Here is a 27,233-nt window from a genome sequence, read left to right as displayed (position 1 = left end):
GAAGTTGTACTTAAGATTTCCAAGTCCAAATCGTTTATATAAATGATGACTCACAATAGTCCCAGCGCCGATCATTGTGGAACATCAATTTTTACCCTCCACCAGTCTGATTAACTACCTTTAATCACTATTCCGTTTGCTGTTTAGTGGCCAGCTGGCTATCCATTCAGCTACTTGTGATCTGACTACACATCCTCTGGATTAATCATGATTCTACTTTGTGGTACAGAATCGTAGGCCATTTGAAAGTCCACGCATATCACACGTACTGAATTACACTTGTCTACTCATTCTGTAACGTCTTCAAAGAATTCAATAAGGTTGGTCAAGCACGACCTTGCCCTTTGAAATCCGTGTTGACTATTCTTCATTATATGTTCGGATTGTAGCTGTTTTTCTATTAAATTTCTGAAACAATTAGTGACGACCAGTGAAAACAACGGGTGCAACATGTGTTGTGCAATATGAACACACAACGAGTTATCAATAGAACAAATTGGATGTTTCTTGTTTCATTGACAGAGCACAAAGAGATGCGGCTGGTGAAAGGAAAGCATCGCTGTGAGGGGAGAGTGGAAGTGTTCTACAATGGGATATGGGGAACTGTGTGCTCCGAAAAACTGGATCTACATGATGCAGAAGTGATCTGTAAACAGTTACAGTGCGGCGGCCTCCAATCAATTCAGTATAGCACTTCGTCATTCGGAATGGGGTCCGGACCCATTTGGCTCGATGAGATGGAGTGTAATTCACATGAGTCGACACTTTGGCAGTGTCAGTCAGACCCGTGGGGTCAACACAACTGTCATCACGGAGAGGATGCAGGTGTTGTTTGTTCAGGTAAGTCAACAACCTGTCAATGTGCGGGTGTCATTCCAAACATTGAGGACTAATACAGTCAGCATGTTTCTCTTCTCAACAGAAGCCCGAGTGCCGGAGGGATCCCACAGTTCAAGAGTCTGCGTTCCAGAATCTGGTTCTAAACATGGACATTCACCAGGTACTTCCTCCTCTTCATTACACCAACTATCTGACTTGTGTTCCTGGCTTGTACTAAATACATAACAATAAATGATTCCCTTTGATAGACTCGGGACAATCCTTGCGTCTGGTTGGAGGCAACACCAAGTGCTCCGGGAGAGTGGAGATATTGTCCAATAACAGCTGGGGCACGGTGTGTGATGACTCCTGGGATATGGCCGATGCCAATGTTGTCTGCAGACAGTTGGGTTGCGGCCCCGCTCTATTGGCCGCAGGAGGGGCCACATTTGCCCAGGGTGACGGAGTTATCTGGCTGGATGAGGTGAAGTGCACCGGAAGTGAATCCTTTCTGTCCGACTGTCGTTCCTCACCGCCAGGTCAACATGACTGTGATCACAAGGAAGATGCCAGTGTGATTTGTTCCGGTAAGAGTCGCAGGACGTTTCCTCTTCTGTGAACGTGACTCATTGATTTTGGAAATTAAGAACAACGTTAACCATTTTAATGTAAAATCCTAATATTTGAAGGTCATGACATATTTCTACAATATATTCCGCTGATTACCCATTCACATCTGCAGGAAGTTACCATTATTTGTATTATTATTGGTATTAAGGTTAGCGTTCGTATTGGTAGCATTGGTATTACTGACATTTTCTTCGCTTGGTTAATTTTTCAAAAAAATGTGTGCGGTTTCAAATTGACTGAAACATTTTTAAAAATACAATCTAATGTTGTGATTAGGACAGGGAGGTAAAACCACCTCCATCCCTGTTGCCGTCTGCATCACCCTCGGAGTCCTTCTAATCGGTGAGCTGATCGCACTGATGGTGGTAATACAGAGAAAGTCAACAAGAAGAGGTGAGGCTCAAATCTTACAACTGAACAGGCACTTCATCTCAGTCGCTTCATATAGAAACATAGAAACATAGAAAATAGGTGCAGGAGTAGGCCATTCGGCCCTTCGAATCTGCACCACCATTCATGGATGAACATGCAATTTCAGTATCCCATTCCTGCTTTCTCGCCATACCCCTTGATCCCCCGAGTTGTAAGGACTACATCTAACTTCTTTTTGAATATATTTAGTGAATTGGCCTCAACTACTTTCTGTGGTAGAGAATGCCACAGGTTCACCACTCTCTGGGTGAAGAAGTCTCTCCTCATCTCGGTCCTAAATGGCTTACCCCTTATCCTTGGACTGTGACCCCTGGTTCTGGACTTCCCAACATTGGGAACATTCTTCCTGCATCTAACCTGTGTAAACCCATCAGAATTTTAAACATTTCTATTAAATCCCCTCTCATTCTTCTGAATTCCAGTGAATACAAGCCCAGTTGATGCAGTCTTTCTTGATATGTCAGTCCCACCATCCCGGGAATCAGTCTGGTGAAATATCGCAGCACTCCCTCAATAGCAAGAATGTCCTTCCTCAAGTTAGGAGACAACAACTGTACACAATATTCTAGGTGTGGCCTCACCAAGGCCCTGTACAACTGTAGTAACACTTCCCTGCCCCTGTATTCAAACCCCCTCGATATGAAGGCCAACATGCCATTTGCTTTCTTAACCGCCTGCTGTACCTGCATGCCAACCTTCAATGACTGATATACTATGACACCTAGGTCTCGTTGCACCTCACCTTTTCCTAATCTGTCACCATTCAGATAATAGTCTGTCTCTCTGTTTTTACCACCAAAGTGGATAACCTCATATTTATCCACATTATACTTCATCTGCCATGCATTTGCCCACTCACCTAACCTATCCAAGTCGCTCTGCAGCATCACAGCATCCTCCTCACAGCTCACACTGCCACCCAACATAGTGTCATCTGCAAATTTGGAGATGCTACATTTAATCCCCTCGTCTAAATCATTAATGTACAATGTAAACAGCTGGGGCCCCAGCACAGAACCTCGCGGTACCCCACTAGTCACTGCCTGCCATTCTGAAAAGTACCCATTTCCTCCTACTCTTTGCTTCCTGTCTGACAACCAGTTCTCAATGAACGTCAGCACACTACCCCCAATCCCATGTGCATTAATGTTGCACATTAATCTCTTGTGTGGGAACTTGTCGAATGCCTTCTGAAAGTCAAAATACACCACATCAACTGGTTCTCCTTTGACCACTCTACTGGAAACATCCTCAAAAAATTCCAGAAGATTTGTCAAGCATGATTTCCCTTTCACAATTCCATGCTGACTTAGACCTATCATGTCACCTCTTTCCAAATGCGCTGCGATGACATCCTTAATAATTGATTCCATCATTTTACCCACTACTGATGTCAGACTGACCAGTCTATAATTCCCTGTTTTCTCTCTCCCTCCTTTTTTAAAAAGTGGGGTTACATTGGCTATCCTCCACTCCAAAGGAACTGATCCAGAGTCAATGGAATGTTGGAAAATGACTGTCAATGCATCTGCTATTTCCAAGGCCACCTCCTTAAGTACTCTGTGATGCAGTCCATCAGGCCCTGGGGATTTATTGGCCTTCAATCCCATCGATTTCCCCAACACAATTTCCTGACTAATAAGGATTTCCCTCAGTTCCTCCTTCTTACTAGACCCTCTGACTCCTTTTATTTCCAGAAGGTTGTTTGTGTCCTCCTTAGTGAATACCGAACCAAAGTACTTGTTTAATTGGTCTACCATTTCTTTGTTCCCCGTTATGACACCCCCTGATTCTGACTGCAGGGGACCGACATTTGTCTTCACTAACCTTTTTCTCTTTACATATCTATAGAACCTTTTGCAGTCCATCTTAATGTTCCCTGCAACCTTCCTCTCGTACTCTATTTTCCCTGCCTTAATCAAACCCTTTGTCCTCCTCTGCTGAGTTCTAAATTTCTCCCAGTCCCCGGGTTCACTGCTATTTCTGGCCAATTTGTATGTCACTTCCTTGGCTTTAATACTATCCCTGATTTCCCTTGATAGCCACGGTTGAGTCACCTTCCCTTTTTTATTTTTACACCAGACAGGGATGTACAATTTTTGTAGTTCATCCGTGCGGTCTCTAAATGTCTGCCATTGCCCATCCACAGTCAACCCCTTAAGTATCATTCGCCAATCTATCCTACCCAATTCACGCCTCATACCTTCACAGTTACCCTTCTTTAAGTTCTGGACCATGGTCTCTGAATTAACTGTTTCATTCTCCATCCTAATGTAGAATTCCACCATATTATGGTCACTCTTTCCCAAGGCGCCACGCACAATGAGATCCTGGCGAGTCTCCAGTTCATTATAGTTTTCCATGGGGTGCCCCATGGTCTTGTTAGAAATAAATCGTAATCCTCTTTTGGCGATTTATTCCATTGAATTTCCTGCCGGAAATATAACATTGGAAATTTAAAGTGGATAGTTATTTAAACTGTCCACATTCACTCACCCAGTTCATCAGCCGTTACACGAGATTCCAGAAGAATTTGCTAACTGCAACAATGGAACAGAAAGTTTAATTGATCTCTTTGGGCTGTGCGTCAGTTATTATGTGTCTGTAACTCTTCCTGCATCCATTGGGTATCCGGTCCACCTCTTCAGCTTCTGGGTCCCGAAATCTCTGACTGCGTTCTGTCAGTCATTTTGTGAGCTTTATAGGACTTCCTGTATTCGCCAGTGATTATTGTACATCCCAATACAACAATCGCAATCATTTATCACCCACCAACGCACTCCCGCCCTGTGTACACAGAACCTCACTTCTCACACTGACCGGACATGACAAAGAACCATGAGCTCCTCACTCACGGATCCAAACTGATGCTGTCCGCAGAGATCAACCAACTTCACCCAAGCTATTCAGCGGAATTCCCCGTGTGGCCGCTTAACCGAGCGATCAGCTGGAATTCATTTCTCCTGAAACTCGCCACTTCGTCTTTTCCGAGGTCAATACAATTGGCCGCAGTCTGCTGGTGCTGAACATCAGCAGAGGCCTATAAAAGGCCGCGAGAGGCAGCAGGAGTTCGTGGTCGCTGAGGCGTGAGTCCGGGGATCAGCAGAGGCCTATAAAAGGCCGCGAGAGGCAGCGGGAGTTCGTGGTCACTGAGGCGTGAGTCCGGGGATCAGCAGAGGCCTATAAAAGGTGTACTTGTGCAGCTACAGGGAGAAGGCAAAAAAGAAGTAGAAAGAAACAGAAAGGTGACGTCACAGCCTAGGGGGTAAGTGATTGGCTGGTGATTGGTGAGTAGCTTTTCTTTTTCTTTTTTATATTAGTCAGTAACTTTTAACATTGTTGTTGCCAATTTAAGTGTATCTAAGGGTTAAGTCATGGCAGGAGAGCTCGGTCGGGTCTTATGCTCCTCCTGTATCATGTGGGAACTCAGGGACGCTTCTGGTGTCCCTGACGACTACGTGTGCGGGAAGTGTATACGCCTCCAGCTCCTGACGGTCCGCGTTGTGGAATTGGAGCTGAGGGGGGATTCACTCTGGAGCATCCACGATGCTGAGAATGACGTGAGTAGCACATGTAGCGAGTTGGTCTTACCGCAGGAGAAGGGTCCACAGCCAGATAGGAATGGAAGACAAGCAGGAAGAGTAGTGCAAGGAAGGTAGTGCAGGGGTTCCCTGTGGTCATCCCCCTGAAAAACAGATACACTGCTTTGAGTGCTGTTGGGGGGGATGACTCATCAGGGGAGGGCAGTAGCAGCCAAGTTCATGGCACCGTGGCTGGATCTGTTGCACAGGAGTGCAGGAAAAAGAGTGGGAGAGCGATAATGATAGGGGTTTCAATGGTGAGGGGAATAGATAGGTGTTTCTGCGGCCGCAACCGAGAGTCCAGGATGGTATGTTGCCTCCCTGGTGCAAGGGTCAAGGATGTCTCGGAGCAGGTGCAGGACATTCTAAAACGGGAGGGAGAACAGCCAGTTGTCGTGGTGCACATTGGTACCAATGACATAGGTAGAAAAAGGGATGAGGTCCTACAAAACGAATTTAAGGAGCTAGGAGCTAAATTAAAAAGTAGGACCTCAAAAGTAGTAATCTCGAGATTGCTACCAGTGCCACGTGCTAGTCAGAGTAGGAATCGCAGGATAGCGCAGATGAATACGTGGCTTGAGCAGTGGTGCAGCAGGGAGGGATTCAAATTCCTGGGGCATTGGAACCGGTTCTGGGGGAGGTGGGAGCAGTACAAACCGGACGTTCTGCACCTGGGCAGGACCGGAACCAATGTCCTTGGGGGAGTGTTTGCTAGTGCTGTTGGGGAGGAGTTAAACTAATATGGCAGGGGGATGGGAACAAATGCAGGGAGACAGAGGGAAACAAAAAGGAGGCAAAAGCAAAAGACAGAAAGGCGATGAGGAAAAGTGGAGGGCAGAGAAACCCAAGGCAAAGAACAAAAAGGGCCACTGTACAGCAAAATTCTAAAAGGACAAAGGGTGTTAAAAAAACAAGCCTGAAGGCTTTGTGTCTTAATGCAAGGAGTATTCGCAATAAGGTGGATGAATTAACTGTGCAAATAGATGTTAACAAATATGATGTGATTGGGATTACGGAGACGTGGCTCCAGGATGATCAGGGCTGGGAACTCAACATCCAGGGGTATTCAACCTTCAGGAAGGATAGAATAAAAGGAAAAGGAGGTGGGGTAGCATTGCTGGTTAAAGAGGAAATTAATGCAATAGTTCGGAAAGACATTAGCTTGGATGATGTGGAATCTATATGGGTAGAGCTGCAGAAGATCAAAGGGCAAAAAACGTTAGTGGGAGTTGTGTACAGACCTCCAAACAGTAGTAGTGATGTTGGGGAGGGCATCAAACAGGAAATTAGGGCTGCATGCAATAAAGGTGCAGCAGTTATAATGGGTGACTTTAATATGCACATAGATTGGGCTTGCCAAACTGGAAGCAATACTGTGGAGGAGGATTTCCTGGAGTGCATAAGGGATGGTTTTCTCGACCAATATGTCGAGGAACCAACTAGGGGGGAGGCCATCTTAGACTGGGTGTTGTGTAATGAGAGAGGATTAATTAGCAATCTCATTATGCGAGGCCTCTTGGGGAAGAGTGACCATAATATGGTGGAATTCTGCATTAGGATGGAGAATGAAACAGTTAATTCAAAGACCATGGTCCAGAATTAAAGAAGGGTAACTTTGAAGGTATGAGGCATAGATTGGCGAATGATACTTAAGGGGTTGACTGTGGATGGGCAATGGCAGACATTTAGAGACCGCATGGATGAACTACAACAATTGTACATTCCTGTCTGGCGTAAAAATAAAAAAGAGAAGGTGGCTCAACCGTGGCTATCAACGGAAATCAGGGATAGTATTAAAGCCAAGGAAGTGGCATACAAATGGGCCAGAAATAGCAGCGAACACGGGGACTGGGAGAAATTTAGAATTCAGCAGAGGAGGACAAAGGGTTTGATTAGGGCAGGGAAAATGGAGTACGAAAAGAAGCTTGCATGGAACATTAAGGCGGATTGCAAAAGTTTCTATAGATATGTAAAGAGAAAAATGTTAGTAAAGGCAAACGTAGGTCCCCTGCAGTCAGAATCAGGGGAAGTCATAACGGGGAACAAAGAAATGGCAGACCAGTTGAACAAGTACTTTGGTTCGGTATTCACTAAGGAGGACACCAACAACCTTCCGGATATAAAAGGGGTCAGAGGGTCTAGTAAGGAGGAGGAACTGAGGGAAATCCTTATTAGTCAGGAAATTGTACTGGGGAAATTGATGGGATTGAAGGCCGATAAATCCCCAGGGCTGATGGACTGCATCCCAGGGTACTTAAGGAGGTGGCCTTGGAAATAGCGGATGCATTGACAGTCATTTTCCAACATTCCATTGACTCTGGATCAGTTCCTATCGAGTGGAGGGTAGCCAATGTAACCCCACTTTTTAAAAAAGGAGGGAGAGAGAAAACAGGGAATTATAGACTGGTCAGCCGGACTTCAGTAGTGGATAAAATGATGGAATCAATTATTAAGGATGTCATAGCAGCGCATTTGGAAAGAGGTGACATGATAGGTCCAAGTCAGCATGGAAGTGTGAAAGGGAAATCACGCTTGACAAATCTTCTGGAATTTTTTGAGGATGTTTCCAGTCAAGTGGACAAGGGAGAACCAGTTGGTGTGGTCTATTTGGACTTTCACAAGGCTTTCGACAAGGTCCCACATAAGAGATTAATGTGCAAAGTTAAAGCACATGGGATTGGGGGTAGTGTGCTGACGTGGATTGAGAACTGGTTGTCAGACAGGAAGCAAAGAGTAGGAGTAAATGGGTACTTTACAGAATGGCAGGCAGTAACTAGTGGGGTACCGCAAGGTTTTGTGCTGGGGCCCCAGCTGTTTACATTGTACATTCATGATTTAGACGAGGGGATTAAATGTAGTATCTCCAAATTTGCGGATGACACTAAGTTGGGTGGCAGTGTGAGCTGCGAGGAGGATGCTGAGGCTGCAGAGTGACTTGGATAGGTTCGGTGAGTGGGCAAATGCATAGCAGATGAAGTATAATGTGGATAAATGTGAGGTTATCCACTTTGGTGGTAAAAACAGAGAGACAGACTATTATCTGAATGGTGACAGATTAGGAAAAGGGGAGGTGCAACGAGACCTGGGTGTCATGGTACATCAGTCATTGAAGGTTGGCATGCAGGTACAGCAGGCAGTTAAGAAAGCAAATGGCATGTTGGCTTTCATAGCGAGGGGATTTGAGTACAGGGGCAGGGAAGTGTTGCTACAGTTGTACAGGGCCTTGGTGAGGCCACACCTGGAGTATTGTGTACAGTTTTGGTCTCCTAACCTGAAGGACATTCTTGCTATTGAGGGAGTGCAGCGAAGATTCACCAGACTGATTCCCGGGATGGTGGGCTGACCTATCAAGAAAAACTGCATCAACTGGGCTTGTATTCACTGGAGTTCAGAAGAATGAGAGGGAACCTCATAGAAACGTTAAAAATTCTGACGGGTTTAGACAGGTTAGATGCAGGAAGAATGTTCCCAATGTTGGGAAAGTCCAGAACCAGGGGTCACAGTCTAAGGATAAGGGGTAAGCCATTTAGGACCAAGATGAGGAGAAACTTCTTCACCCAGAGAGTGGTGAACCTGTGGAATTCTCTACCACAGAAAGTAGTTGAGGCCAATTCACTAAATATATTCAAAAGGGAGTTAGATGAAGTCCTTACTACTAGGGGGATCAAGGGATATGGCGAGAAAGCAGGAAGGGGGTACTGAAGTTGCATGTTCAGCCATGAACTCATTGAATGGCAGTGCAGGCTAGAAGGGCTGAATGGCCTACTCCTGCACCTATTTTCTATGTTTCTATGTTTCTATGTGTCTAAACAGAGACACACACACAAAACACAGTTCCTTCACATTCACGCTCATTGATTTTGTCCCTTGATTATCATCATCTCAGTGGTTGGAATTATTCGCACATGAATTCATATGAAACGCGCCTGTAGTGCAACAAAATGTTAATCTCCCGCCCTCGCTCCAACAGGTGCTGTCACTGGCAGCAGGGATTCTCCCGCCGGATTGTACCAAGCAATTTATGAAGAGATTGAGAATATTCCACCCGGCGAGGATTCCGCTCAGTCCCAGGGTTCGGGTATGTATTTCCTATCTGATACCAAATCTACACTGGACAAATGTCCTCTCCTTAATTATCCCTTTTAATGGTCAATGTACTGAGTGGACAGCATCAGCAGACTGCTAACTGGCCCCAGGTGAAGGAGTCCTATCACAGTGACAGTGTCTCTGTGTCCGTGTGTACAGTGTGTCTCGCAATGGGATTGGGACAATTCTCACTGGTCGGTATTGCTCAAAGAACAGGTTTTCCGGCCGGTTTTAAATCGCGAGCTGAGTCGCTCAAGTGACAAACCGACTGGATCCATCTTCATCCCTTCACTGTCGCGTATCCTTTATAAGATTTATTGTGTTTACTGACCTTGGACTTTCTGTTACTCACATTTTACTTTACTCCAATTATCCAATCTCAATCTTACTCGCTGCTTTTGAGGCGACAGCCGTTTCGTCGTTGGGAGGAGGTCTCGTGAGGGGGAGGTGGAGAAGTTGGGGGCGAGAGCCGGATACTGAAGTGACCGCGGGCGGTTCTAGAGTCTCCGGAAATGAACGAGTTGGTGGTGAGGGGGCAGGGGGCAAATTGGATCAGGAATCCCCACTCACTCTCTTTATATAAACAGACGCTTTTGTACGGTATTTTTTCTGCTCCGATACCCGAGATATTACCTGTACGAACGGGCGGTACTATGTATTATTATGTTCTATCACTGGGAGGGCCGACGTTTATGAACCAGCCCAAGATTCCCTGCTAATGCTGAGGTGGATCTCCCCCTGAACCACTTCAGGCCTTGTGGTGAACGCTCTCCCACAATGGTGTCCGTTACCAAATTCCAGGATATTGTCACAGAAACAATGATATTGTATTGTCTGTTCCAATATCCCGATCAATCTGTCCAATAACCATCTATTTTTGTGTTTGACAGTGTCTGGTTCTAATGTCTCCCTCAATCATATTGATTATTACACTAGTGACGTTTGGGGTGACGCTGATCCGGGATCAGAAAATCCTCAAAGAAACTCCTCCAGTATTCAGGGTGGGTACAATTTTACTTCCTACAATTTCTTTTTTTGGACATCACACTACCTATAATTAAAAACCAACACCTAAAGATGCCGGAGCTTACTCCCGAAAAGCGACACTGCCAAAGAGCCGTAGAAGTGGAGAGTGATTTTAGTTTGAGATATTCTGGAAATACTTTGGATTTGAAACAAAATCATGTGGATTGGAACCAGTAGTATGATGAATGAAACATTCAGTTCAATCTTTTCCGCAAATGGCTCTGTGTGAAATGTGCGTGCAGGTTGGGTGAGTGATTCATTGGGATATGTATGACTTTAAGGCAGAGGGTAAACTATCTCAACAGGACATGGTCCGATCATTTTCGCCAGCTAACGCCACTTTATCGGAAGTTCACGTTTGGTGCACTCTCCCGCCGCAAGGCCCAGGCAGATTGATTTATAATATCATTCCGGATACTCAGTGCTAGCATTTGGTTTCAGTGGAAATCTCTCTTTGCTCCCAGGACCACTTCCGGGCGATGTTGATAATCAGGGCGGTTACTTGCTGCTGGACGGCGGTCCTGATAATGTCACACTCGGAAGTGCCGGCGGTGATCTGTCCACTCTCGGTGAGTAGAATCTCTGTCAGTCCCGCAGTCACCAGCCCTCTGTCTAGGAATGGACTGGCGCTGTTTGAATGCCATTGCAATGGACGGTGACTGTTGTGATTATAGAAAATGACAATGAACAAAGCTGCACCTGTTCTAGAAAAGAGATGCTGATGCTGTTCAGTGGGGCTGATCTTGCACACTCTCCACGTTGTTATCCTCGTATGGCATCCGGATATTCCATGGCGCACCATCTTGCCGACCAGAGGAGGTGGTGGTCCCCAATGGAGTGGACTCTACACTGGAGTCCTCCCTCTATTTATTAGGGACTTGGCCTCAAGGTTGTTGCATGGAGCAGTCCCGTACAATAAGTTTTTAAGTCGGTTCACAGGCTCCCAAGCCACCTGCAATATCTGTGGTCCGGAAGAGGCCATGTTCCATGTTTTAATCGAATGAGAAAGTTCCAGCCCCTGTTCCATTATTTGCAGGTGCTGCTCCTCAAATTCTGGTTGCACTTCAGTCCAACACCCCTGATCTTTGGGCACCCTGTGCGGAGGGGAGCGTGCAGGTCAGAAGGCCTCCTCTTCAGTCTGCTCCTGGGCATGGCCAATGTGGCCATCAGCCGGTCCAGGCAACGGGCGATCAAGCGGGTCGTTCAGCCCAACTGCCTGCCTCTCTTCCACGGTTACATCTAAGCCAGGATGGCCCTGGAGATGGAGCACACGGTGTCCACTGGTACGCTCGCGGCCTTCCACGAGAGCTGGGCACCGGAAGTACTGGCATGCATCATCACCCCCGGCAACCAAATCTTAAGTTGATCAAATAAGTTTAAAGTTTAATTTATTTAATTTGCCGGTTTTAATGCCCATCTCTTTTCAGCCAGGGGGCAGTTGTATAATTTTTATTGTTAGTGCCCTAAAGCCCCCCTCCCCCCCCCAAAAAAGGGCACTGGAAAACAGTTATTTTGGAGTGAGACCTCCCTTGCAGGGGTCATTTGTTTAAAGTGCACAATTAAAATAGTTAATGCTGTTCAGTGTGTAATATCTCCCTTGTTAACACTTCCAACGGGAATCCTTTTAGTGCTCAATCTGAACCGCCAGTTTCTCCAATATTAGATGCGCGTCGTCTGCTGTCACCCAGCGGTGAAACACAGCACGGGGGTGTGGGTAGGAAACCCATAGACCAACAAGTCGACCTATTGACACACATATAGATCATCCGTAATGATCCCGGTTTTAAAGCCAAACTTAATACATCATCTGTGTCTCTCCACAGCATTCAGCTCTCCGACCCGCGCTAATCCCGGTTTACCAGTTCGTTCCACACCAGGTAACAATGACGACGTTCCACGTGGCACGTTCGCAACCCCGGACATTCCGCCAACGAAGGCCAGTGACTGTGTGCCTCAAAATCTTACAACATCTCCGGCAAGGAGGTAAGAGCAGTGCTGGAGAGTGTCCAATGCCGGGCGGGCTCTGCTGGGTGTTAATGGGCAGTGTGTTCAACTGAAAGTATCAGCGAACATTCTGTCTAATTACTGTTGAAATAAAGTACCCCTTTATACTGGCTGTATTTAAGCCTATTCTCTGATAATAGGGGGTGTATTTATTATAGTTAAGCACCCTGAAAGGATCAGAGAGAACATGCTGTTCATTTATTATTTAACTGATAGGCGAGTTATAGTGAAATAGCAGAGAGCATATTGTACGGAGTGAAGCAATACTACATTTGTTTGCATTGCCTGTTGGTGGGAATTGTTTTAACCTTCCATCTCGGTCTCGGTCTCTCTCTGAATGTGTTTCTTTTATTCATTTCAGGTAAAAGTGAACTTAACTTCCAGAATGACATGTCCTGCGGCGTGCCAGAGCCTAGCGGGAAATATTCTGTTTTAAATCTCAGACAATGTCCATTAACTTTTCCGACAGTGTGAACATGCTGAATGTGCTGCTCCTCACGACATAAACATCCATTTACTTAATTGGCATGTTATTTTGTGTTGAAATCAATAGATTTCGCGTTTCTCCATATCTTGTTTGTGTTCTGTTTAATCACAAATTGTAAAAGAGAGAATGTATTTCGGATCATTACTTTCTCTATATTAATATTGGAAGATAGTGCTCTGCGTAGATTAACCAACTCTGTAACAGAGCTTAAGAACCAGTGCTTATTAATGAAGCGTTCATAGAAAATTCATTTTTTTAATCCTTTCACTTGTTGGTATCCCATTAAAGAATGTTTAGAAGCCGCAGGAGGTCAAATGAATGGTCTTTCTGTTTTATCTCCCTTTTTGTAACTGTTGCGTCTACCGCCGTATACTCGATGTATAAAGACTGCTGCAGTCTCATAATGCAAGCCGCAGGAGGTCAACATAGAAACATAGAAACATAGAAAATAGGTGCAGGAGTAGGCCATTCGGCCCTTCTAGCCTGCACCGCCATTCAATGAGTTCATGGCTGAACATTCAACTTCATTACCCCATTCCTGCTTTCTCGCCATACCCCTTGATCCCCCTAGTAGTAAGGACCTCATCAAACTCCTTTTTGAATATATTTAGTGAATTGGCCTCAACAACTTTCTGTGGTAGAGAATTCCACAGGTTCACCACTCTCTGGGTGAAGAAGTTCCTCCGCATCTCGGTCCTAAATGGCTTACCCCTTATCCTTAGACTGTGACCTCTGGTTCTGGACTTGCCCAACATTGGGAACATTCTTCCTGCATCTAACCTGTCTAACCCCGTCAGAATTTTAAATGTTTCTATGAGGTCCCCTCTCATTCTTCTGAACTCCAGTGAATACAAGCCCAGTCGATCCAGTCTTTCTTGATAGGTCAGTCCCGCCATCCCGGGAATCAGTCTGGTGAACCTTCACTGCACTCCCTCAATAGCAAGAATGTCCTTCCTCAGGTTAGGAGACCAAAACTGTACACAATACTCCAGGTGTGGCCTCACCAAGGCCCTGTACAACTGTAGTAACACCTCCCTGCCCCTGTACTCAAACCCCCTCGCTATGAAGGCCAACATGCCATTTGCTTTCTTAACCGCCTGCTGTACGTGCATGCCAACCTTCAATGACTGATATACTATGACACCTAGGTTTCGTTGCACCTCACCTTTTCCTAATCTGTCACCATTCAGATAGTAGTCTGTCTCTCTGTTTTTACCACCAAAGTGGATAACCTCACATTTATCCACATTATACTTCATCTGCCATGCATTTGCCCACTCACCTAACCTATCCAAGTCACTCTGCAGCCTCATAGCATCCTCCTCGCAGCTCACACTGCCACCCAACTTAGTGTCATCCGCAAATTTGGAGATACTACATTTAATCCCCTCATCTAAATCATTAATGTACAATGTAAACAGCTGGGGCCCCAGCACAGAACCTTGCGGTACCCCACTAGTCACTGCCTGCCATTCTGAAAAGTACCCATTTACTCCTACTCTTTGCTTCCTGTCTGACAACCAGTTCTCAATCCACGTCAGCACACTACCCCCAATCCCATGTGCTTTAACGTTGCACATTAATCTTTTGTGTGGGGCCTTGTCGAAAGCCTTCTGAAAGTCCAAATATATCACATCAACTGGTTCTCCCTTGTCCACTCTACTGGAAACATCCTCAAAAAATTCCAGAAGATTTGTCAAGCATGATTTCCCTTTCACAAATCCATGCTGACTTGGACCTATCATGTCACCTCTTTCCAAATGCACTGCTATGACATCCTTGATAATTGATTCCATCATTTTACCCACTACCGATGTCAGGCTGACCGGTCTATAATTCCCTGTTTTCTCTCTCCCTCCTTTTTTAAAAAGTGGGGTTACATTGGCTACCCTCCACTCCATAGGAACTGATCCAGAGTCAATGGAATGTTGGAAAATGACTGTCAATGCATCCGCTATTTCTAAGGCCACCTCCTTAAGTACTATTAAGTCAAATGAATGGTCTGTCTGTTTTATCTCCCTTTTTTGTAACTGCTGCGTCTACCGCCGTATACTCGATGTATAAAGACTGCTGCAGCCTCATAATGCAAGTGTACAACGTAACAACGTGTTAAAAAATAAAAAATGCATTTATTAAATATTTTAGTTGGAATTTGTGCCTTTGTCGATGAGAAAGTCTTCTTTATATTCCAGTCACTAAACATACAATAATTCCGAGATACACTCCGATCTAGTTTTATTGCACCAATCCCTGGGGATTCCGGAGTATGTCGGGAGACAAGGAGAATCTGATCAAAATTTAACGGTCACTGTTTTTGAACTTTAATTTTAAAAGTTCAATATTTCAGTTGTTCAGCAACAGAGAGGAATAATTACTCAATCAGGATACCGATTGCCCGTGCAGTCCTCCAGCTGCGGGTGATCCTTATTTCATCTGCATTACTGCTGCAATGGACAGTATCGACCAGCAGAAGGCGACAGTTGTAATAAGTAGAAACAGAAAATGCTGGAAACACTCAGCAGGTCAGCAGGATCTTTGAGAGAAACAGAGCTAACGATTCATGTCAATGACCTTCAGTAATGTAAAGTGTTGGAGAATAACCTTTTTTTTACCAAGTAGAGTCTGGAAAAGGGGAGGGGCATGGATAGACCAAATGGGTTAAGGTCTATTAAAGGATGGAGAGAGGGAGTGATTAAATGTATCATTCCCTCACTCACTCTGAGCTGTGTTCCTGTCAATTTTCAGCACTCCATTATCAAAATTCCAGCACTGACAAGGGAGTCGCTGTTATTATTTGGTGAAAAGAACTCTACATTTGAAGCCTAAACACGAACTCTTTGACATCTACTCCTACCTCTAATGCACCATGACCCCATCATCAAACATCAAGCCAACCTTTCCCAGACTGTCATTGATCTCATCTCCTCAGCAGTTCTTCACCCCATGGCTTCCAAACTCATAGTTACCAACTGCGCGCAGCTCCTACTATCTCCTTCCAAAGGGCCACAAACAGGGCCACCCCGGTAGACCCATTCATACCCCACGGCATTGAGTTCTTCCAATCTCAACTCCTTTTTGTTTGCTCCTCTTGTCTAATCCCTTCCGTCACCATTCACCAATTTAACAATTTCAAGTTTCCTGGCCATAACTGTCTCCCTCGTGACATGAACGTCCTGTCCTTTTACATCTCCATCCCCGACATTCAGTCCCCTACACCTCCATCCATCAGCAGGACATTCAGCCCACTGCATCTCACTCTCTCGCCAGGACGTCCAGTCCCTCTACTCGTCCATCACTCTGCAGAATATTCAGTTACTTTAAACCTCTATCTCTCACCAGGGTGTCCAGTCCCTTCATTCATTCATCTCTCTCATGGACATTCCATCCCTCGCCATGAAGTGCTTTCTTCTACACATTTATCCCTCACCAGGACATTAGACTAAGGCTGCTCTCTCAGGTAGGCGTAAAATAATATGTGACACTATTTGGATGAAGGGCAGAGGAGTTACCTCTGATGTTGTGGTCAATATTTATCCCTCACTCAACATTAATAAAAAAACAGATTATCTGGTCAATGTCACATTGTTGTTTGTGGGAGCTGGCTGAGCGCAAATTTGCTGCTGTGTTTCCTATAACACAAAAGTAACTACACTTTAAAAAGTAATTCATTTGTTCAATGTCCCGAGATCATGAAAGGCGCTATATAAATGCAAGAAATTCTTTCTTATTTTAGGTCTCTATTCCATTCTATCAGTTTAGTTGTGCCTGTCACATCTGTTGCGAAGTTACCAGCTTCCACACCTGTATTTCTGAATTGCCTTGCTTTTCGTTCAGCCGAGCAGTTCCTTCCATCTTGGCTGAAAAGGCCCTTAACTGTGTACGTCCCATTTCCTGAAATTTCGCCCTCATCCTTTCTCTCCACAAGAACCATGATAGGATCTTCCTTGTTTTCAACTTCCACAAAACCAGCTTCAGATTCAGCGGATTTCTGCAATTTCAGCCACCTCCAGCGTGATGCCCCCACCAAACACATCTCCTCACCCTCCACGCCCCATTCCCTTTTAGCATTCCGAAGGAGCTGTTCTAGCCGCAATACCTGCTGCACTCCTCGACCAATCATAACTCCACTCCTCTTCCCTCGGAAATATCACATGCAAGTGATGGAGATACAACACCTGCACGTTCCCCTCCTCCCTTCCCATGGTCTCGATATCAATATGCGCCCAGCGATGTTGCCAAGGGGTCTACCTGCTTTCCTGCTGCCACATTCCCGGGCCGCAGGAGGCTTCTCCTCTATGGCCGATGTTCCATGCTCCCTCCCCCGTGCTCCGCTATGCAGCTGTAATCATTTACAGCTCTCCTGGAAGCTGCTGTTGATTCAAATCCAGTCCCAGGAACGCCTCCTCTGCCTTGCATCATCATCACATTTGTAATTTAATCAATTCTGCCTTCGCCCTGTCACTGAATCTGCCCTTTGTCCGATCCCTGTCCCATTTCCTTCGCATTCTCATCCTCAGTCTCTTCCTCCCCTTCTTTCACATTCCGCAGTCTCTCACATCTCCCAAGGTTTCTGGGCAGCATCCGCTCCTGCTGAAAAGCCGCTTCTTCCTCTGCAGTGAACATTGAATCGATACTCCTTGTCAACGGCTGCCCAGCGTTAAATTGGAATATTGTCATGCTTTCTCACAAGTTTTCTTACAACACAAGACAATGATCCTTCATTTCAAATAAGTGATGTTTTCTCATTAGTTGCTCACTTCCTGATTTGACTCGCACTGATACATCAACAATTTCTAATTCAATACAGAGTGAGCAGCACAGGAAGAAGCCATTCAGCCCAAGCAGCACGTGTCAGCAATTACTCCCCAAGTGAGAAGTCGGACGGGCCTCGGGTAAGTAATGAAATGAATGTAATTCAATTCCAGCACCAACGTCGTCCTTTGTTGGTGTTGTGACTTTATTAAGAAAGATTCCAATGAATGATGCCTTCTAAATATTTCTACATGCTATTGAGACGTGGGATTGGGACTCAAGTCTATCGCACAGGACATCTGGAAAGTCCAGCAGCCCGTAATCCAGATCCACATTCCCAGTGCAGTACTATGGGAGCGCTGCACTGTTGGAGGTGCCATATTTTGGATGAGAGCTGAAACCGAGGCTCCGTCTGCATTACTAACCCCTTCTCTCTCCGTCCTTACTCTCATTCCTCTCTTCCTTCGTACAATACTTCGTTGCCTCCCTCCTACCTTGCATTATTCCCTCTCTCCCTCCTCCCCAACTTTTTTCATAACAACTTAAAAACATTAGAAATAGGAGCAGGAGCCTGCTCTGCCATTTAATAAGATCATGGCTGATCTGATCATGTGCTCAACTCTACTTCCCTGACCGCTTCCCATAACCCTTGACTCCGTGATCGTTCAAAAATCTGTCTATCTATCCACCTTAAATATATTCAATGACGCAGCCTGCACAGCTCTCTGGGGCAGAGAATTCCAGATTTACGACCCTCTGAGAGAAGAAATTCCTCCTCCTCTCAGTTCTAAATGGGCGAACTCTTATTCTTAAACTACACACTCTAGTTCTAGATTCCTCCACGAGTGGAAATATCCTCCCTGCATCTACGTTGTCGAGACCCCCGCCCCGCAGTATCATATATTTCAATAAGATCGCTTCTCGTTCTTCTAAACTCTAATGACAACAGGCCCAACCTGCTCAACCTTTTGTCATAAGTCAACCCCTTTATCTCAGCACTCAACCAAGTGAATCTTCTCTGACTGCTTCCAATGCAAGTATATCCCCCCTTAAATAATGAGACCGAAACTGTACACAATACTCTAGGTGTGTTCTCACCAATACCCTGTACAGTTGCAGCAGGATTTCCTTGCTTTTATACTCTATCCCTCTTGCAATAAAGGCCAACATTCCATTTTTTTCCCTCATTACTTGCTGTACCTGCGTAATAACTTTGTGTGTTTCATGCACAAGGCCCCCCAGGTCTCTTTACTGCAGCATTTTGTAATCTCTCTCCATTTAAATAATTCTTGGCTTTTTTATTTTTCCTGCCAAAGTGGATTAACTCCCATTTTCCCACATTATACTCCAGCTGCCAAATGTTTACCCACTCATGTAGCCTGTCTATGTCTCTTTGCAGATTGTTTGTGTCCTCTTCACAACTTGCTTTCCCACCCATCTTTGTATCATCAGCAAATTTGGTTACATTACACTCGGTCCCTTCATCCAGGTCATTAATATAGATTGTAAATATTTGAGACCCCAGCACCGATCCCTGTCGTACCCCATTAGTTACAGTTTGCCAACTGGAAAATTACATATTTATCCCAACTCTCTGTTATCTGTTAGATTTGCATCCTTCCTTCCACTCCTCTCTAATTCACTCCTTCCTTTCTTCGATCCCTCATTTTCTACGCTCCTGTCCCCTTGGAATAGAAATGTCGCTTCATTATTTAAGACGGATGAGAGTGGAGAATTTGGCGATTATAGGCCTATTATTCAACGTGTGTTGTGAGGAAGTGACTAGAATCTGTTATTAGGGACAGAGTGACTGAGCACTTGGACAAATACGAATTGATCAGAAAGAGCCAGCTTGGATTTGTAAAGGGTAAATCATGTCTGACGAACCGAGTTGAATGTTTTCAGGAGGTAACTAATGTGCTAGCTCCGGAAGTGTCTATGGATGTTATTTATTTGGACTTTCAGAATCTCTAAATTGTCAGACTGCTTGTCCAACATCCAGTTCTGAATGCGCAAAAATGTTCTCCAATTAAGTATAGGGAAGACTGAAGCCATTGTTTTTGGTCCCCGCCACAAATTCCGTTCCCTAGCCATTGACTCCATCCCTCGCCCCAACTTTTGCCTGAGGCTGAATCTGCCTGTTCACAAACTTGGTCTCATATTTGACCCTGAAATGAGATTTCGACCACATATCCACAGCATAACTAAGAACGTCCATTTCCACCTCCGTAACATCGCCCATCTCCACCCTTATCTCAGCTCATCTGCTGCTGAAGCCCTCATCCATACCTTTGTTACCCATAGACTTGAGTATTCCAACACACTCCTGGCTGGCCTCCCACATTCTACCCTAAGTAAACTAGAGGTGATCTAAAACTTGGCTGCCCATGTCCTAACACCACCAAGTCCCGCTCACCCATCACCCCTTTGCTCACTGACCTAGATTGTCTTCCGGTTAAGCAATGCCACGACTTCAAAATTCTCATCCTTATTTTCAAATCGCTCCATATCTCACTCTTCCCGATATCTGTAATCTCCTCCAGCCACACAACTCCCCCGCAAGATGTATGCACTCCTCTAATTCTTCCCTCTTGAGCATCCCTGATTGTAATCGTTCAACCATTGGGGCCGAGCCATCTGTTGCCTAGGCCCCAAGCTCTGGAACTCCCTGCCTAAACATCTCGACCTCTCTACCTCTCTTTCCTCCTTCAGGACGCTCCTTCAAACATGCCTCTTTAAAGAAGCTTTTGTTCACCTGCGCTAATTTCTACTTATGCTGCTCGGTGTCAAATTCTTTTTAGCGCATAATACTCTTGTGAAGCGCCTTGGGATGTTTCACTATGTTAAAACTGCTATATAAATACCAGGAGTTGTTGTTGTTATATATCTATAAACGAGTTAATCAAAGGAATAGAGAGCCTTATAACCAAGTTTTCTGATGGCACTATTTAGGTGGCACAGTAAATAGTGTCGATGGGAGCAGAAAGTTGCAAAAGGGCATTGATAGATTAAATGAGTGGGCAAAACTGTGACAGATCGAGTTTCCTTTGGGGAAGTGTGAGGTCATCCATTTTGTAACTAAGAAAGATAGCTCAGAGTATTCTCTAAATGGTGAGAAGCTAGGAACTGTGAATGAGCAGAAAGATTTAGAGGCCCCAAGTACAGAAATCATAGAAAGCTAGCGGACAGGTACAAAAATATTTGAAAAGTTTAACGGAATATTGACCTTTACTCGAAGTGGGCTGGAATACAAAGGGTTAGTTTACATGTACACACGGCTCTGGTTAGACCCCCATCTGGAGTACTGTGTTCAGATCTGGGCAGTACACCTCATGAATGATATATTGGCCACAGAATGCTACTGGGGTTAAAAGTGTTAAATTACGAGGACAGATTAGATCGACTAAGCTTGTATTCCCTGGAGTATAGAAGATTAAGGGGTGACCTTTTTGAGGCATACACGATCATTAAATGATTTTATAGAATCATAGGAATTTTTGGCATGGAAGGAGACCGCATTGGCCCATCATGTTCCTTCCAACCAACAGCGAGCTATCCAGCCTAATCCCATTTTCCAACTCTTGGTCCTTAGGCCTGCAGGTTACGGCACTTCAAGTGCACATCAAACTACTTTTTAAATGTGATGAGGGTTTATGACTCTATCACTCTTTCATGCAGTAAGTTCCAGACCCCCACCACTCTCTGGGTGAAGAAATCGCCAGTCAAATCGCCTCTGAACCACCTACGAATTATTTAAAGCTTTCCCGCTGCTTCTTCACCCCTCTGCTAAGGGAAATAGGTCCTTCATATCCACTCTATCCAGGCCCCTCATAATTTTATATACTTCAATATGGTCTCCACTAGGCCTCCTTTGTTCCAAATATAACAACACCAGCCTATCCCACCTTTCCTCATAACTAACATTCTGCAGTTGAGGCAACATCCTCATAAATCTCCTTTCAACCCTCTCTAATGCAATCTCATCTTTCCTGTAATGTGATAAACAGAACTGCACGCAGTACTCTAGCTCTGGCCTAACTAATGTTTTACACACTTGAAACATAACTCTCTGCTCTTGAATTCTATGCACTGGCTAATAAAGGCAAGTATTTTATATGCCTTCTTATCCACTTTATCTACCTGACCTGCTGCCTTCAGGGATCGGTGCATATGTACTCCAAGACGCCTTTGTTCCTCTACACTTTTCTGTGTCCTACCATTTAATGTATATTCCCTTGCCTTGTTTGCCCTTACCAAATGCATTAGCTCACACTTTCCCGATTGAATTCCATTTGCCACTGTTCAGTGTACCTGGCAAGATCATTGATATCTTCCTGCAGCCTACAGTTTGTTTCTTCATTATCAACCACACAGCCGATTTTAATATCATAGAAACATAGAAACATAGAAAATAGGTGCAGGAGTAGGCCATTCGGCCCTTCGAGCCTGCACTGCCATTCAATGAGTTCATGGCTGAACATGCAACTTCAGTACTCCATTCCTGCTTTGTCGCCATACCCCTTGATCGCCCAAGTAATAAGGACTACATCTAACTCCTTTTTGAATATATTTAGTGAATTGGCCTCAACAACTTTCTGTGGTAGAGTATTCCACAGGTTCACCACTCTCTGGGTGAAGAAGTTTCTCCTCATCTTGGTCCTAAATGGCTTACCCCTTATCCTTAGACTGTGACCCCTGGTTCTGGACTTCCCCAATATTGGGAACATTCTTCCTGCATCTAACCTGTCTAAACCCGTCAGAATTTTAAACGTTTCTATGAGATCCCCTCTCATTCTTCTGCACTCCAGTGAATACAACTTCTTAATCATACCCCATACATTCAAAACTAAATCATTGATATGTACCACAAAAAGCAAGGGACGTAGTACTGAGCCCTGTGGAACCACACTGGAAACAGTCTTCCAGTCACAGAAACATCCATCAATCATTACACTTTCCTTCCTGCCTCCGAGTTAATTTTGGATACAATTTCCCACTTTGCCCATGGGCTTTTACTTTTGTGACCAATCTACCATGTAAGATCAAATCAAACATTGCATTATAAACATTACCCTCATCGACCTTCGTTGTTACCTCCTCAAAAAATTCAATCAAGAGTAGTAGAAATCTGGAAATCACTGCCCTTAAAAAGCTGTTGATGTTGGGTGTCAACTAAACATTTCAAAATTGAGTGGGATAATATTTTTGTTCGGCAACGATATTATGAGTTACATACAAATATAGAAACACAGAAACTAGGTGCAGCAGTAGGCTATTCGGCCCGTCGAGCCTGTACCACCATTAAATATGATCATGGCTGATCATGCAATTTCAGTACCTCATTCCTGCTTTATCTCCATACCTCTTGATCCCTTTAGCCGTAAGGGCCACATCAAACTCCCTTTTGAAGATATCGAATGAACTGGCCTCAACAACTTTCTGTGGTAGAGAATTCCACAGGCTCACAATTCTCTGAGTGAAGAAGTTTCTCCCCATCTCGGTTCTAAATGGCTTACTCCTTATCCTTTCATTGTGACCCCCGGTTCTGGACTTTCCCAACTTCGGGAACATTCTTCCTGCATCTACCCTGTCCAATCCCGTCAGAATTTTATATGTTTCTATGAGATCCCCTTTCATTCTTGTAAATTCCAGTGAATATAAGCCTAGTCAATCCAATCTTTCTTCATATGTCTGTCCTGCCATCCTGTGAATCAGTCTGGTGAATCTTGGCTGTTCTCCCTCAATAGCAAGAATGTCCTTCCTCAGATTAGGAGACTAAAACTGTACACAATATTCAAGGTGTGGCCTCACCAAGGACCTGTACAACTGCGGTAAGACCTCGCTGCTCCTACAATCAAATCCTTAGCTATGAAGGCCAACATGCCATTTACCACCTTGAACGCGTGCTGTACCTGCATGCCAACTTTCAATGACTGATGTTCCATGACCCAGGTCTCGTTGCACCTCCCCTTTTCCTAATTCTGTCACTATTTAGATAATATTCTGCCTTCCTGTTTTGCCACCAAAGTGGATAACCTCACATTTATCTACATTATACTGCATCTGCCATGCATTTGCCCACTCACCCAACCTGTCCAAGTCACCCTGCATCCTCTTAGCATTCTCCTCACAACTCACACTGCCACCCTGCTTAGTGTCATCTGCAAACTTAGAGATATTACATTCAATTCCTTTGTCTAAATCATTAATGTATATTGTAAACATCTGGGGTCCCAGCACAAAACCTTGCAGCACCCCACTAGTCATTCTGCCTGCTGTTCTGAAAAGGACCCGTTTATACCTACTCTTTGCTTCCTGTCTGCCAACCAGTTCTCTATCCACGTCAATATGTTACCCCCAATACCATGTGCTTTAATTTTGCACACTAATCTCTTGTGTGGGACCTTGTCGAAAGCATTTTAAAAGTCAAATACACCACATCCACTGGTTCTCCGTTGTCCACTCTATTGGTCACATCCTCAAACAATTCTGTGGAACCAAAGCAGAATGATGAAGTTAAGAATGAGATCTAGTTGAATGTAGAGCAAGATCGAGTGGCAGAATGTCCCCCTCCTGTTCTTATATAACAACACTATTCAGTATCAATAATTAATCCCAAAACTATTCAGTATCAATAATCAAACCCAACACGCTTCAATATCAATAATCAATGGCTCCAATTGTGGGAGGAATTTTTTAATTGGACACAAAGATACCAAATACAGATCATGCCGATTGTCTCTCTGCTCATTTCCTTTTCTGTTACCGAAGAAAGAGGAGGAGGACCTGGAAAGGAAACCTAACCACTGTATCAATTCATGTAAAGTTCATGATATTTATGCAAACTGCAAGCGTGACGAGAGTCCTGTGTATGGGAATGTGTAACCTGAGCAAGAATGAGAAACACTCGCTCTCGGAACAGCACAGAAGAAGAGAATCATTCGGAACTCCACTTTACCTTCCTTGAAACCAATGGGCTTTAACCCCCTCCCCCCTGCACCCCAACCCCGTCACCAGCACCCAAAAATAGTTTTAAACTGCTTGACATAACGAGATGTAGTTTCTTAGCGCTGATGTTACCTCACAAAGTTGAGTGCTGATATGGCCCAGATCATTGTCACTGGTTTTAATTGTGTACGTGCCCATTCAGCATTGCCCCTCACCGTTTCAGTCATTGTTCTCTCCATTGTGATTGTAAATGTTTTTAGGTATTGATCGATATTCCACCAGGACAGCACATACAAATTCACTCCTGTGTGCGTGTTTGATGGAATTTTCATTTTGGTAATCACTTTCCTGTCTGCGAATGTTTACAGCGTGGTCCTTACCAAGTGTAGACTCCAGGGGAAGTAGGATTCGAGGATAATTGGACCAGGGCAGATCGGAATAATTTACTCGCTATTTACCTGTCATGCCTGCTTCTACTTATATCATACTTTGATTTTATATTACCATTCATAGTTTAATAGCAAATCTAACAGCAATCTGGGAAGCAGCGACGCAAAGTTGGTTGGAGAATTGGGATATCCTCTGCAGTGCAGCCTGACAAACTAGGAGACGTGAAACACTGGTAGCAGGGTGTAATTACAACGTGACATGTTTTCATGTCAGTTCCCATTGTAAAAATGAATAGAGGAAATTATGATAGGGAACGTTGCGTTAGAAGTAAGATTTTTAATATATTGTATATGGATAAAACAGCTTTGATGACAGAATAAACTACTGCTACAATAAACAAATATTTTAGTGTTTCAATCATGGAAAGCTCAATTAGCAACTGCCGTGATGGTTCAGTGGAACCATGTGGTGTGACACAGAATACAGAGGCCAAGGTCCTAGATCCTGGTTCTGAAACAGAAACTTGGGTCAAGGTGTGAGAAAATATGTAATGCTCCTTCTCGTGATGTGTAACTGACAACTCTCTCTGTTAAGGTGGGTTGAGTGAAGCCAAAATTTGGTTGGTGGGTGCTGCCCTCCATGGTCCAACAGCCAATTTGCCACAGACATATAGAATGGCCACATATTTCTGACTATTGGTTGAACTTTAGCTGACTCATAGCAACAGGAGGAGGCCCATTCAGCCCCTATTACAAAAGAACAGCATGAGGCCATTCAGCCCCCTCGAGACTGTGACATAGGAACAGGAGTGGGGTAGTACTGTTGGAGCACTGCACTGGCAGAGGGGCAGTATTGAGGGGGTGCTGCACTGATGCATGGGTAGTAGTGTGTGAGCACTGCACTGTCGAATTGGCAGTATTGAGGGAGTTGCTGCTCTGTCGAAGGTGCCTTCATTCAGCTGGGACATTAAACTACGGCCCTGTCTGGACTCTCAAATAGACGTAAATGTGCCCATGGCCACTAATCGAAGAAGAGCTGAGACGTTCTCCCCAGTGTCCCGAGACCAATATTTATCTCTCAACCAACATCACTAAAAAGCAGATGATCTGGTCATTAACACGTTGATGTTTATTTAGAGCTTGCTGTGCCGTGAATCCAACATTGCAACAGTGACTCCACTTCAAAAGTACTTCATTGGCTGTAAAGCGCTTTGGGACGTCCTGAAGTTGTGAAAGGCGCTGCAGAAATGCAATCTTTCTTTGTTGTCCTTTATTAATACCATGCAACTCACTGCAGAGCAACTTTCATCTCACAGTGAAGCAAATTATGTCGCCAAGACATTGTTTCATTTTTTTTTTATATCTCCAGAGCTGTCAGGCAAGAGGTGAAGTATCTTTTAGACCTTGAGAGTGAGAACTGATGAAATATCTGGGAGAGAACAATGGTCAGGAAATGTGACTTAGCTCCTGTCACTTCTCCAAGGTAACATCATCGTCAGCTCACATACAATTATGGTTAATAGTCTTTGCAAAATATCATATTGAGTTATGATTGGCAACCAAATTAAGCAGTGACCCAGCTTATTAACTCACACCAAGTCCCGTTCATCCATCCTTCCCATGCGTGCTGATCTACTTTGACTCCTAGAAGTTTGCGTGAGTGGAGAGAGGCCATGGAGTGATTTGAAGTGGAGGATGAGGATTTTAAATTTGAGGCATTGTCGGAGCAGGAGCCAATGAAGGTCAACGAGCACAGGGAGTAAAGGTTGAGAAGAGAAGGGGAATAACAACTGGGGGAATAAATCTATCCTGATGCTCGAGCTCCGATAGCACTGTCCTGAGATTTGTGTTTTCTGCTTATTTTGGTGAGATGTTGCCATGAAGACAACAAAGCAGCACGTAGAATAGACAGGCAGTTCAGCCCTCAGCCTAAAGCTCATTGTCGCTATGATAGCAACCATGATAATTAGGCAAAATAATCGAAAGATAGAAAGAAGGCAAACCAGGAAATGTATAAAGGTCTCAAATATACAGGGTTGGAAATTCGGTCACGCCTCGGTTGCAGCGTCAATCTGGGCA

The 27,233-nt window shown here is 44.5% G+C and overlaps 1 protein-coding gene across 1 annotated transcript in view; it reads left to right on the top strand.

The window, feature by feature from the left end:
* The first annotated feature begins 707 nt into the window (after window positions 1-707).
* Window positions 708-27,233, top strand: part of LOC139234645 (scavenger receptor cysteine-rich domain-containing protein DMBT1-like) — a 99,473-nt gene continuing 72,947 nt past the window's right edge. Inside the window, exons 1-3 of the mRNA XM_070865330.1 lie at window positions 708-840; window positions 1,089-1,406; window positions 6,385-6,389. Coding sequence (XP_070721431.1) covers window positions 708-840; window positions 1,089-1,406; window positions 6,385-6,389 — 456 coding nt within the window. The remainder of the gene's footprint in view (window positions 841-1,088; window positions 1,407-6,384; window positions 6,390-27,233) is intronic.

The sequence above is a fragment of the Pristiophorus japonicus genome, chromosome 22, assembly GCF_044704955.1.
Source record: "Pristiophorus japonicus isolate sPriJap1 chromosome 22, sPriJap1.hap1, whole genome shotgun sequence".
In the NCBI taxonomy this organism is placed as follows: Eukaryota; Metazoa; Chordata; class Chondrichthyes; family Pristiophoridae; genus Pristiophorus; species Pristiophorus japonicus.
This window is presented reverse-complemented; position numbering and strand designations above follow the sequence as displayed.